This window comes from Pleurodeles waltl, chromosome 4_2 (assembly GCF_031143425.1).
Source record: "Pleurodeles waltl isolate 20211129_DDA chromosome 4_2, aPleWal1.hap1.20221129, whole genome shotgun sequence".
Lineage (NCBI taxonomy): Eukaryota > Metazoa > Chordata > Amphibia > Caudata > Salamandridae > Pleurodeles > Pleurodeles waltl.
In genome coordinates this window covers 944,382,097-944,396,584 of record NC_090443.1, presented here as the reverse complement: position 1 = coordinate 944,396,584, position 14,488 = coordinate 944,382,097, and the positions used below count along the sequence as shown (strand labels likewise).

Sequence of the window (14,488 nt, the reverse complement as noted above, 5' to 3'; positions counted from 1 at the left end):
TCCCAATTAAATTGTATTTTTTCCTCAATAACATCCTAAGTGGTTCAACTAAATTTGCATAATCCATGATAAATCTTGAATAGTATTCACCTAACCCAAGAAAAGATGTAAAAGTGTCCTTGTTATCAGGTGTTTCGCGAATTGCTCTAAGTAAATTCTCTTTAGGTTTTATACCATCTGAAGAAAGAGTGTGTCCTAAGTATTCAATTTCTGTACACAAGAATTTACACTTTGACTTACTTACTGTCATGCTTTTTTTAATAAGATTCCTAAAACACTATTCAAAATAAAATTGCGTTCTGTAATAGTTTCTGCATGTGTTAAAATATCATCCTGGAATTTCTGATTGCCATCCAAATCCTTAAACAAAATATACAATAATTTTTGGAATACACTTGCAGCTGATGCAAGTCCAAATGGTAAGCGTACATATCTGTAAGCACCAAAAGGTGTTACAAATGTGGTGTAATCTTTAGAAGAATCAGAGAGTTTGACCTGATGATATGCTGAGCTAAGATCTATTAATGAAAAATACTTCGAGGCTGCCAATATTTCCTGAATTTTTTGGCAATGGGTGACAATCCACCACTATATTTTTGTTTAAACATCTTCAGTCAGTGCACGATCTCATATCTCAGTTTTTATTTTTAGTAATAACTATGGCTGAAACCCACTCTGAGGAATCAATAGGCTCAATTATGCCTTCTTCACATAATTTACATAGTAGGTGTTAGGAATGGGGTCTTTGGTTGGCAGTCAGGTTCCCCCCCTGTCCAAGCAAGGACCCTCACTCTAGTCAGGGTAAAAGAGAATCACCCTCAGCTAACCCCCGCTCAACCCCTCGGTAGCTTGGCACGAGCAGACAGGCTTAACTTCAGAGTGCTAGGTGTAAAGTATTTGTACCAACACACACAGTAACTTAATGAAAACACTACAAAATGACACAAAACATGTTTGGAAAAATAGAGAATATTTATCTAAACAAAACAAGACCAAAATGACAAAAATCCACAATACACAAGTCGAGTTATCAATGAAAGACCAAACTGAGTCTTCATGTAATTTTAAACACAACGCTACCACTGTTAGCGTGGAAATGTACCTGGGCGCGTCAAAAAGAACCCCACTTGGGTGAGTGTGCGTCAAAAGGGGCTTGTGATGTGTCGATATCACTCACGAGCAAGACCGTGCTTCGTTTCTCCTTCAGTCGGGTCGGCTTGCGTCGTTTCTTCTCTCCATAGGAGAGCGATGTGTCAATCCGAACAGCTCAGGTCCGGGCAGGCCTTGCGTTGTTTTTACATGCCCAGCGATGTTTGCTTCAGAAATCCTGCCACACGATGATTTGAAAACCACGCAGCGCGGGTTGCGATCTCACCAGCCTCCATCAGCGATGCTCCGCATCATTTCTCCGGCCGCGTGAGTCGATCTTCCAGCCACACTGCAGGCAAGCATTGATTTTAACCACGAAGCCGGAGGTGCGTCAATTTTTCAGCCGTGTCTCAGAGTTGCGTCAACCTTTTCCCCGCATGGTGGTCTGTGCGTGGATTCCTTACTCTTGTTCTGCCAGCTTCTCCTTTCAGGGTCCCAGGAACTGGATGGGCACCACTTGGCAGGGTAGGAGTCTCAGGAGAGGCTCCAGGGGCTGGCAGAGAGAAGTCTTTGCTGTCCCTGAGACATCAACAACAGGAGGCAAGCTCTATTTCAAGCCCTTGGAGAGTTCTTCACAAGTAGGAAGGCACACAAAGTCCAGTCTTTGTCCTCTTGCACAGGCAGAAGCAGCAACTGCAGGATAGCTCCACAAAGCACAGTCACAGGCAGGGCAGCTCTTCTTTCTCGGCTCTTCAGCTCTTCTCCAGGCAGATGTTCCTCTTGGTTTCCAGAAGTGATCTAAAGTCTGTGGTTTTGGGTGCCCTTTTTATGCCCATTTTGCCATTTGAAGTAGGCTTACTTCAAAGAAAAGTCTCTCTTGTTTGTGAAACTCTGCCTTGCCCAGGCCAGGCCCCAGACACACACCAGAGGGTTGGAGACTACATTGTGTGAAGGCAGGCTCAGCCCTTTCAGGTGTGAGTTACCACTCCTCCCCCCCCCCGTCCTAGCATAGATGGCTCATCAGGATATGCAGGCTACACCCCAGCTCCCTTTGTGTCACTGTCTAGAGAGAGGTGCAAACAGCCCAACTGTCAAACTGACCCAGAAACAGGCAGATTCACAGAATGGTTTATCCAAGAAAATGCTCACTTTCTAAAAGTGGCATTTTCAAGCACACAATCTTAAAATCAACTTTACTAAAAGATGTATTTTTAAATTGTGAGCGCAGAGACCCCAAACTCCACATGCCTATCCGTTCCCAAAGGGAATCTACACTTAATCATATTTAAAGGCAGCCCCCATGTTAACCTATGAGAGGGATAGGTCTTGCAACAGTGAAAAACGAATTTAGCAGTATTTCACTGTTAGGACATATAAAACACATTAGTATATGTCCTACCTTAAACATACACTGCACCCTGCCCATGGGGCTACCTAGGGCCTACATTAGGGGTGTCTTACATGTAAGAAAAGGTAAGGTTTAGGCCTGGCAAGTGGGTACACTTGCCAAGTCGAATTGGCAATTTAAAACTGTACACACAGACACTGCAGTGGCAGGTCTGAGCCATGTTTACAGAGCTACTATTGTGGGTGGCACAACCAGTGCTGTAGGCCCACTAGTAGCATTTGATTTACAGGCCTTGGGCACCTCTAGTGCACTATACTAGGGACTTAGCAGTAAATCAACTATGCCAATCATGGGTGAGCCAATTACATACACATTTTGTATAGGAGCACTAGCATTTTAGCACTGGGTAGCAGTGCTAAAGTGCCCAGAGTAACAAAATCAGCAGAAACAGAGTCCAGCACACATCAACAACCTGGGAAACTGAGGCAAAAAGTTAAGGGAGACCACTTCAAGGATGAAAAGTCTAACAGTAGGTCTTTCAATTCTTTTCTTACTGAAAGAGGCATGGGCCGAACCGTATGTACAACTGGTGCAGCTTTTTCTTTTAATTTGATACCGTGTTCAAAACCTTTCAGACATCCTATATGATTAGAAAACACCTTTTGGTTGTTTTTAATACTTGTTCTAACTTTAGATATGTATTTTTATCACCAATGCCAGAAACCTCCGGACACAGTAACTCTTACAAAAAACAATCGGATCTGATGAACCTGGTTTCAAAATTATACCAAATCTGCCTAGGTCTTGCCATTTTACGATACTTCTGCCATTTTCAGCTACATATATTTTAGTATTGATGATACGTTCTTTAAATTCAAGACTACTATAAAAATACCCAATCATTTTAATATCAAATTCCCCAAATGACTTTGAATTTACATCACTCTTTACCAACTTTACATTGTTCCAAAGGTTGTAAAATGTGCCATCAGCTAACATAATAATGGGAGATCTTTAGTCTGCCATAATATCAACTTCTTTGCCACCAATACAGAATACTCCAAGTGGTGGTTTAAATCTGCTTGTGATATTTTTGCTAGAATTATCCTTGGTGGTCAAAACTATGTTTGCACACATTTCTTTATCAATTTGTTTCTACTGAAATAACTTTTTATGTTATTACGTTATACTTCTACAAACTGCAGCAAAATTACCTACTCTTTTACATTTAGCACATCTTTATTCTACTGCTGGACACTTTGCGTAGTTACTCAAGTGTGATTTAGATCAACATCTATAACACTGTACAACATTTTTACTATTAGATCTGTAATCTTTGTCCTTCTCCCCAAAATTAACATTCTCATAGCCCTTCTTTCTTGAATCATGTAAACGTTTGCCTTCGTCAAACTATTAGACATTAAAGCTTTTGTAGAAATCATTGATCTCTCAATTCTCTTAGCAATATCAGTAACCTCCTGTAGTGTAGGATTTCTACAAGCAAGTAATCTTTCTTGTACTTTCTTTGAGTAACACTGGAATACAAATTGATCTTGTATATAAATATCTGTCATCTCATTAAATTCACATGAAGATGGATTTCCGCTTCAAATTTTTCCCATCGATAGTCACTAAATAATTTTCAAATGCTCTATGCCAGTTCTCCATTTCATTATTGGTTTACCAGGATTATTTAAAAATAATTCTGGCTGATTTATGATATTACTTTGAGCCATGTTTATAATGGTGTGCATATCGCCGTTATGTTTGATTGCACACTTAAACAGTATTTTTTTTAAATGTTGAACTGCACACATAAACTATGGTGTGCGTATCACCGTTATTAGTGATGCGCATGTTAACAGTTTTTCCTTAAGACGCAGCACAATTTATAATAGTGTGCATATCACCATTATAACTGACACGCACATAAACAGTATTTCCTTTAGATGTAGTAGTATAATAATATGTGAATCACTGTTTGCGTGGTACTGTCTGTAATGGTATGCAAATCACCGTTCTCAATGATACACACAGTTAAAGTACATTCGCTTTAATGTGAAATAGACACTTAAGATGGCTGCCCTTAGTTTGTTTACCTGCCTGTATCCAAAGCAAATTGGCCTTGAATGCCAAACGTAACACCCCACGTTGGACACGCATGTTTATTTCTAAGGGAAATTCCGCACAGCTAAATGTTGAAGAGAGCGTGAGCCCAGACATGACAGAATTCGAATGACGTTAACGTTATGTACAAACACAGCGTAACTATACGTTTTAAGTTTTGTTTTTTAAATAATAATAGCATTGCAAATAAGCGATAGTACTTGAGGGAATTTATTAGAAGATATGTTTTGTCATCTCGAATAGATCTCCTTCGACCCCGTTGGACTTCAAACAGATCTCCTGTGACTCTGTTGGTGCAACTGTCAAATCTTCAAAATTTATCGATAAGCCATTCAAATTAGTTTACCGCTCCTTGCCAGTTTTTTGTGATAGATTGATCACACCAAGATGATAAGAATTATCATTTAATTTATTTATTATAAGATTGAAGATAACAAGGTGTCACAGGCTACTCGTCGTTCATGATTCTGGCCAACTGGAACTGCAGATTGGTATTGATCCTTGTAGGTTCTGCCATGACCAAGGTAAGGGCGGCCCTTTTTGGCAGCCACGTTGCTGACGGTGGAACGCCAAAGGAGTCCCAGAGGAAAAAAAAACAAAGGGAAAACCTCTACAGCAAGAACTCCCTGGAACAAAAATAAGCAAAAAAGAGAAGTCTTCCAACAAGAAAACAATACTGGAAGAACCTGGAACAAGTGAGGGAAAAAACTGGAGAATAACAACAGGAGCGAAGATCACCACCAAAGGAAGTGTTGCAGCGCAAGGAGAACAAGAATCACACTCCTTATATACCCTAAAACAGGAAATGACCAACACGAAGAAAAAAAAAAATGCCATATTGGATTGGGAAAGAACCATAGGAGAATACAGAGAATACAGAGAAAGGTGCCATTTTGGAAAAGGGTCCTAAAGCATGCAAGGAAAAAGAAAGGCATGCTTGGATAAAGAGAACATGGCTGCTAAGTGTAAAAATAAGGAAAGAAAGAAAAAAAGGAGAAAGAAGAGAAAAAGAAGAAAAGAAGAAAGGAACAGGCTGCACCAGGTAAGTGAGGGGTCAGAGGAAGGGGTGCCCATGCCCATGCCTAATGGCGAGGGCGCACCGCGCCCAAAACTCGCTTTGGGGCCTCGTGTGAGGAAATACAAAACAGAAGGGGCACGGCACGCCCGGCCGCCAGAAACATGAACCGAGGATGTTCCCAAAGCCGAATTCTCAGCTCACACCGCGGTGGGCCTCGACGTGACACAAGGCTCATCAACAACACAACTCCTCGGTCTCTCATCTTCCTGAGCCATCTCCCACTGTACATTCTATCGCATCATCATGTACACTACCCCCCACATTCTTCATTCTAACCCAAAACCAAACAACTTCACTGAATATATATATATATATATATATATATATATATATATATATATACAACAGAGGGCCTTTGGGTGTCAGTGATTTCGGGATGCAAAATTATTTACCTATTCCAAGTGAAACCCTGATTGTCCCCTACGAAATGGTGAGTTGCAGCTGATTGTGGATACTGTATTCTGTTCCTTTGGTAATTTCCCATTTTCAGACAGCCTCTCACCTTGAGATTTCATCAGGTTCAACTTGGTGAAATGCAAAGACAGGATGAAGGCATTAGTAATACATTCTTCCAGCAGGATTGCATAGAAAGCTGTGTTTAAAGTAATTTTTAACAATATTTTATTTACAGACTTGGGGTACTGCAAGTTGGGGTAGCAAGTAGCTCAAAGTGCTAAAAATATGAGGCACACCATGTACAACAAAAATGTGTGCAATGAGTATATTTGAAAGTGAAACAGAAGTTTGGCTATTGGTGCATATCATGAAGCTGAAACAAGGACCTGTTTTCATATTTAGCAATGGTTTTAAGATTATATTTAAACCCTGTCCTCAACTACTTTCTCTTTCATGTAGTAGGGACGAAAACTACAGAAAGTAGTTTCTGCTTCTCCTGTGGCTCAATCAATCAATCAATCAATCACAATATTTATAGAGCGCGCTACCAGTTAGGGTTTCAAGGCGCTGTGGGGGGTGGGGGTGCTGATATTGGTGGAAGAGCCAGGTCTTGAGGAGTCTCCTGAAGGTGAGAAGGTCCTGCGTCTGTCGCAGGGGGGTCGGGAGGGAGTTCCAGGTCTTGGCGGCGAGGTAGGAGAATGATCTGCCGCCGGATGTCTTACATTGGAAGCGGGGAACGATGGTGAGGGAGAGGCTGGCAGAGCGGAGTTGGCGGGAGGGGACGTAGAAGTTGAGTCTGTTATTCAGGTAGATGGGTCCGGTGTTGTAGAGTGCCTTGTGAGCGTGGGTGAGGAGCTTGAAGGTGATCCTCTTGTCCACGGGGAGCCAGTGGAGGTCCTTCAGGTGGTGGGAGAGGTGGCATCGGCGGGGTACGTCGAGGACTAGTCGGGCGGAGGAGTTTTGGATGCGTTGGAGTCGTCAGATGTCTTTTGCTGGGATGCCTCTGTAGAGTGCGTTGCCGTAGTCTGGTCTGCTACTGACGAGGGCCTGAGTCACAGTTTTTCTGGTTTCTGTTGGGATCCATTTGTAGATTCTACAGAGCATGCGGAGGGTGTTGTAGCAGGAGGAGGAAACTGCGTTGACCTGTTTGGACATGGTGAGGGCGGAGTCGAGGATGAAACCGAGTTTGCGTGCGTGGTTGGGTGGCGTTGGGGGGGGGTCCCAGCGCGGTGGCCCACCAGGATTCGTCCCAGGCTGAGGGGGTGCGTCCGAGGATGAGGACCTCCGTCTTGTCGGAGTTCAATTTCAGGCGGCTATTTCTCATCCACTCGGCGATGGACTTCATTCCCTCGTGGAGGTTGGCTTTGGCGGTGTGTGGGTCTTTAGTGAGGGAGAGGATGAGCTGGGTGTCGTTGGCGTAGGAGAGAATGCTGAGGTTGTGCTGACGGGCCAGTTGTGCGAGGGGGGCCATGTAGACGTTGAACAGCGTTGGGCTCAGTGAGGAGCCTTGGGGTACACCGCAGATGATGGTGGCTTCGGAGCAGAAGGGTGAGAGTCGGACTCTCTGGGTTCTGCCGGAGAGGAATGAGGAGATCCAGTTGAGGGCTTTTTCTTGTATTCCGGCTTCGTGGAGGCGTGTTAGTAGGGAGCGGTGGCAGACCGTGTCGAAGGCAGCGGAAAGATCTAGGAGGATGAGGGCAGATGTCTCGCCGTTGTCCATTTGTAGTCTGATGTCATCTGTAGCGGCGAGGAGAGCAGTCTCGGTGCTGTGGTTACGTCTGAACCCGGACTGGGAGGGGTCCAGGATGGAATTGTTCTCGAGGGGGTGGGTAAGCTGGGTGTTGATGATCTTCTCAATGACCTTCGCCGGGAAGGGGAGGAGGGAGATCGGGTGGAAGTTTTTGAGGTCGTTGGGGTCAGCCTTGGGTTTCTTGAGGAGGGCGTGAATTTCGGCGTGCTTCCAGCTGTCCGGGAAGGTCGCGGTTTCGAAGGATAGGTTGATGATCTTTCGAAGTTGGGGGGCGATGGTAGAGTCGGCTTTGTTGTAGATGTGGTGTGGGCAAGGGTCTGAAGGGGATCCTGAGTGGATAGAGTTCATGATCTTGCAGGTTTCGGCGTCGTCTACATGGGTCCAGGCGGTAAGGCGGTTACAGTAGGGGGGGTTATCGGGGGTGGGGTCTGGCGGAGGCGTGGTGTTAAAGCTGTCGTGGATGTCAGCGATCTTCTGGAAGAAGAAGGTGGACAGGGCGTTGCAGAGTTCTTGGGATGGTGGGATGTCGTTGACGTTGGCGCTGGGGTTGGAGAGCTCTTTCACGATGCAGAAGAGTTCTTTGCTGTCGTGTGCGTTGTTGTTTAGGCGTTCTGTGAAGAGGGAACGTTTGGCAAGTCGGATTAGTTGGTGGTGCTTGCGGGTGGCTTCCTTGTGCGTTGCCAGGCTGTCCGGTGTGCATTCGAGGAGCCATTTCTTCTTTAGCTTCTGGCAGGTGCGTTTGGAGGTGATGAGTTCGTCGGTGAACCAGGCTGTTTTTTTCTTTTCTTGGTTGGCGGTGGGCCTCTTGAGTGGTGCGAGGGTGTTAGCACAGTCGAGGATCCACCATTGTAGGTTGATGGCAGCAGTGTCCAGGTCGGTAGGGTCGGTAGGCGGGTTCTGGGCGAGGGTGCTGGTCAGTTGGACTTCGGTGACTTTGCTCCAGCGGCGGTGAGGAGGTAGTGGGGTGCGGTGGTGTTCGGTGTGTTTCTTGAATGTGAAGTGGACGCAGTGGTGGTCGGTCCAGTGGAGTTCGGTGGTGTGGCTGAAGGTGATGTGGTTGCTTGCGGAGAAGATCGGATTGAGCGTGTGGCCGGCGATGTGGGTGGGTGTGTTGACCAGTTGTCTGAGTCCGAGGTTGGCGAGGTTGTCGGTCAGTGATGTGGTGTTGGCGTCGTTGTTGTTCTCCAGGTGGAAATTGAGGTCTCCAAGGAGGATGTAGTCCATAGAGGCGAGGGCGTGGGTGCTCGTGAGGGCGGCAATGGTGTCGCTGAAAGGGGCTTGTAGTCCAGGTGGTCGGTAGATGAGTGTTTCCCTGAGGGTGGTGTTGGGGTCGGTGTGGATCCGGAAGTGTAGGTGTTCAGCTGTCTTGAGGGTGTCGTCCATGTGGGTGTGGATTTTGAGGGTGGATTTGTGGGTGATGGCTATTCCTCCTCCGATTCCGTTGGTGCGATCTCTTCTGGTGATCTTGTAGCCGTCAGGGATGGCTATGGCGATGTCAGGGGCTGAGGAGTCGTTCCACCAGGTTTCGGTCAGGAAGGCTACGTTTGGGGCAGTAGAGTCGAGTAGGTCCCAGAGCTCGATGGCGTGCTTTCGTGCAGAGCGTGTGTTGAGGAGTATGCAGTGGAGGTGGTTGGTGTTGGTTGTTGCAGGCTTCCTGGTTCTGTTGCAGGTGAAGTTGCAGGCGCAGCAGGACAAGGGACCTTCAGTGTGCTTCGGGGTGGCCTGGAAGCAGGCTGTGGAGGGGCCGGGGTTGAGGGCGAGAAGTTCGGTGGCCGAGTAGCGATGTCTGGAGGTGTGGGGGGCAGGCGGACCTGGGGGGTAGCGCTGGGCGCGGTCCAGGCACGGACGGGCGCAGACGGGCTTGCCCCTGGCAGCACCAGCCATTAAGAAGGGAGGGAGAGGGGGAGGGGGAGGGAGGAGCAGCTGGGAGGCGGGAGGCGGGGGGGAGCGGCAAGTGGGAGCGCCCAAGAGGCGAAAACAGGCGGAAAAAAGGCACAAAAGTGAAAAAAAAGCACAAGGCAGAGAAGGCAATCACAAAATATGGAATACAGTCACAAATACGGTAAACGGCACAAAAGCACAAGCAGAATACAGCAATCAGAAAGGGGCACAAATGGGGGCAAGAGCGCAAGGAGGCATGGCGCTGAAAAACAAAAACACTTACAGATACAGCGAAAGCGGCACAGTGCACACGGGTCTAGCGATGCTTACCAGAAGCCCACTAGGCACCAGGGATGAGGCGCAGGAGGATGCCTGCAGGTGGAGCAGGGCCTCGAACACGCTAGCAGCAGTGTGGGCGGGGGTCAGGGACACGAGACAGCAAGGTGGTGCTGCGGGCGTGGGGGGTGAGCTCTTGACCAAAAACAGGTCAGAGGTCGCTCACCCTCGATGCGCAGCGCCAGCCATTAAGAAGGGAGGGAGGAGCAGCTGGGAGGCGGGAGGGAGCGGTGAATGGGGGCGCAAGGGGAGCAGGCCGCAGGGAGGCAGTGGCAGGGGAAAGCGGCAAGGGGGAGCGCCCAAGGGGCAAAAACAGGCAGAAAAAAGGCACAAAAGTGAAAAAAAGCACAAGGTAGAGAAGGCAATCACAAACTATGGAATACAGTCACAAATATGGTAAACGGCACAAAAGCACAAGCGGAATACAGCAATCAGAAAGGGGCACAAATGGGGGCAAGAGCGCAAGGAGGCAAGGTGCTGAAAAACAAAAACACTTACAGATACGGCGAAAGCGGCACAGTGCACACGGGTCTAGCGATGCTTACCAGAAGCCCACTAGACACCAGGGATGAGGCGCAGGAGGATGCCTGCGGGTGGAGGAGGGCCTCGAACACGCTAGCAGCAGCGTGGGCGGGGGTCAGGGACACGAGACAGCAAGGTGGTGCTGCGGACGTGGGGGGCGAGCTCTTGACCAAAAACAGGTCAGAGGTTGCTCACCCTCGACGCGCAGCGCCAGCCATTAAGAAGGGAGGGGGGAGGGAGGAGCAGCTGGGAGGCGGGAGGGAGTGGCAAATGGGTGTGCGAGGGGGGCGGGGCCGCAGGGAGGCAGCGGCAGGGGAAAGCGGCAAGGGGGAGCGCCCAAGGGGCGAAAACAGGCGGAAAAAAGGCACAAAAGTGAAAAAAAAGCACAAGCCAGAGAAGGCAATCACAAAATATGGAATACAGTCACAAATACGGTAAACGGCACAAAAGCACAAGCGGAATACAGCAATCAGAAAGGGGCACAAATGGGGGCAAGAGCGCAAGGAGGCAAGGCGCTGAAAAACAAAAACACTTACAGATACGCCGAAAGCGTCACAGTGCACACTGGTCTAGCAATGCTTACCAGAAGCCCACTAGACACCAGGGATGAGGCGCAGGAGGATGCCTGCGGGTGGAGGAGGGCCTCGAACACGCTAGCAGTAGCGTGGGCGGGGGTCAGGGACACAAGACAGCAAGGTGGTGCTGCGGACGTGGGGGGCGAGCTCTTGACCAAAAACAGGTCAGAGGTCGCTCACCGTCAATGCGCAGCGTCAGCCATTAAGAAGGGAGGGGGGAGGGAGGAGCAGCTGGGAGGCGGGAGGCGGGAGGGAGCGGCAAATGGGGGTTCGAGGGGGGCGGGGCCGCAGGGAGGCAGCGGCAGGGGAAAGCGGCAAGGGGGAGCGCCCAAGGGGCGAAAACAGTTGGAAAAAAGGCACAAAAGTGGAAAAAAAGCACAAGGCAGAGAAGGCAATCACAAAATATGGAAAACAGTCACAAATACGGTAAATGGCACAAAAGCACAAGCGGAATACAGCAATCAGAAAGGGGCACAAATGGGGGCAAGAGCGCAAGGAGGCAAGGCGCTGAAAAACAAAAACACGTACAGATACTGCGAAAGCGGCACAGTGCACACGGGTCTAGCGATGCTTACCAGAAGCCTACTAGACACCAGGGATGAGGCGCAGGAGGATGCGGGTGGAGGAGGGCCTCGAACACTCTAGCAGCAGCGTGGGCAGGGGTCAGGGACACGAGACAGCAAGGTGGTGCTGCGGACGTGGGGGGCGAGCTCTTGACCAAAAACAGAGTTGGGATAGCAAAGACATTGTCATGACCACCAAACGGCAAGCAAAGAGGAGCAGCTGCCACCTTAAGGAATACATAATTAATGACACTCCATTTGCTACATTCTGTGTTATTGTCATGCCTATGTGGTTACCATTGGCCACCCATTTAATGATCATATTCACATATTGAATCCCTCTCCTCCTAAAGTGATGACCATCTTTGCATTTGCTCTGCAGGCAGCAAGAGGCGGTGTTGGACTCCCTGTGGCTGTGCAGTGTGTGGCTCTACCGTGGCAAGAGGAGCTGTGCCTCCGCCTCATGAAGGAGGTGGAACAAGTGACTCACCATAGGAGAAGAAGATGCTCCTTGTAGAGCCTCACTGTGAATTCATAATGAAAACCACACTTTTGGAGATGTGAAAAATCATTTTGGAGGATGTGTTTGATTACAATTTTTAGATCAACGTGCAAATCAGTGCAAAATTACAATGTGTTTTGTGAGGAACATTTACCCTTGAAGCTATTAACTGCTGGCAGATTCCAAAGGCATCATGCGGCGCAGTTCTGGCCTCATTTATATGAAGGGAAGCGATGTAGGGAAGTCAGCGGGTGGCGTTTTGGGAATGTGCGATTACAGTGGTTTGTGATGCAGGGGTGCAGTGGACCGAAAGGTTTCACTGCACCATGCAAACATGCTCAAGTACACCTGGTTACACCCCAGTGTACCCAATAACATCCTGAAGTTAATCATATTCCCAATAGTGGTGGCTAACGTGGATACACACAAACACACACACATCCACACACACTGTCTCACAGAAACACACACATACATGTGAGTATCTAAGAGCATTTAGAAGGCAGTTGTATCCCCAATAGTGATTTTGGAAGGTGCACACACATACAGACACATACAAAGACACACACATATGCACACTCTTTCACAGTCACACACAGGCATACACACAAACATGCAGATATCTTAGCAGACAAGGAAACTGACACGTTCAGGTCCCTTAGAAAGCCGACGCAGCAGTCTCTCACTTTGCCAAAAAAACACGTCCTAATACCTACAGCTATCACTCTACTTTTCAAAGTTATATTGAGGGTTGCTTTCATCTATTATAAAAATGCTTTCTCATACCTTTTCATTCCCGAATGAATCGTTTGAAACACATAAGGAAATTATCATTTTGATAAATGCTAAACTTGCCAATGTATCAATGTTAAACATGCATACACGTCATGTATTTAGGGATGTGGAACCGAGCCACAAATTTACTAAGTACTGCATTTCTGTGTAAATCGGGTTTATGTCAATGGAGCTGCTTGATGCATGTTTGACGAGCTAGACAAGTCTGCATTTCAAGAATACTGCATGGAACTATAAGTAGATAATTAGACACCGTAGAAAACGAAGATAAGTATGCCTGCATTGCCTTAGTGGAACACAAAATAATGACTGAAGAGAATGCTTTAACAAGTAATGCATTCTTAATGTTGTTATCATTTCTATTTCAAATTCATCAAGGTTTAAGTGAATGTTAGAGATCTTAAGTTGTGACAAATATATGTTTAAGTGCTATAAAAATATAAGTATTGTCACTCAGAGAAATATGGTAGGACCATTTAGATCCTAGTTTTATCTTTTTCAAATCACATGTAAATGTTTCACGTATAAAGAAATAATTCAGTTTTGAAATCATTTAGCTTTTAACTTATAAATAATAATAAAAAGCTGGTTTGAACTTTTCAGAGGATAATTGGAATTGATGTCAAAATAAGAGTCAGAGATCCTTATCGCCTCATTCCTCTTCCACGTCAAGTTCTTAAAGATAAAATACACAAACGTTGATTCCGACTCCTGGATAACTAAACTGAAAAACCTGTTAATTACTCATTGATGCAAATCTAATGAAAACATCATGCATACAGGTTAATAAGTGGATTCCAATCCTGCTGATGCCTCACCATCCAGCTGGAGACAGTATTGAGCCATAAAGGTGTAGAGTGTAGTCCAGGTCACAGCACAACATATATCCTTTACACTGGAACCCTTAAAGGGTGCCCAGGAGGTGGACACACCCTCGATGATCTGCTCTAAATTGGAGCTGGGAAGGTCTACCCTGCTAACTGATATGCCGTACTAATGGTCTGCTTAATCCATCTGGATAAAGCAAATGTCGAAGGTTTCAGACCTCTTCCTCCGAGACCAAATGTGACAAGAAGAGGTGCCTCTGTCTTCGAAAATGGGAAGAACTCAATGCATGTCTAGTATATGTAAATTAGACTCCTAGATAGATTGAGGGTTAGGAAAAAGAGTGGAATAATAATGGCTTCTGAACAGTGGAAATTAGATTGAATTTTTGAAAGAAAAGATGGGCTGGGTCAAAGGACCACTTTTTCTGGAAAAAACTTCAGAAGGTGGAGGAAGCTGTAATGTTTCGATTTTCCAAGTTCTGTTTGCTGAACAAATGGTAACTAAGAATACGACCTTGGCTGGAAAGATCTTGAAGTCTGTAGTAAGGAAAGGATCAAAGGATTTCTTGTGGAGAGCCTGAAGAACCAAAGGAAGGTCGCAGAAAGGGAGTGGATTACTGGATTTAAAAAAAAAGAAACTTCATAAAAGCCAACAGGCCAAAGGCCCAATAGAAAATGTGTCTGAACCTCTGAGGGCTT

At 46.7% G+C, this 14,488-nt stretch overlaps 1 protein-coding gene across 2 annotated transcripts in view; it reads left to right on the top strand.

Annotated features, from left to right (window-relative positions):
• The window catches only part of LOC138293507 (vitamin D3 hydroxylase-associated protein-like), a 283,695-nt gene extending 270,133 nt beyond the window's left edge, over positions 1-13,562 (top strand). For both annotated transcript variants that reach the window (XM_069232748.1, XM_069232747.1), the window contains exon 15: positions 12,048-13,562. In XM_069232748.1, the coding sequence (XP_069088849.1) occupies positions 12,048-12,182 (135 nt within the window). In that variant the 3' untranslated portion in view covers positions 12,183-13,562. The remainder of the gene's footprint in view (positions 1-12,047) is intronic.
• Positions 13,563-14,488: the final 926 nt, after the last annotated feature.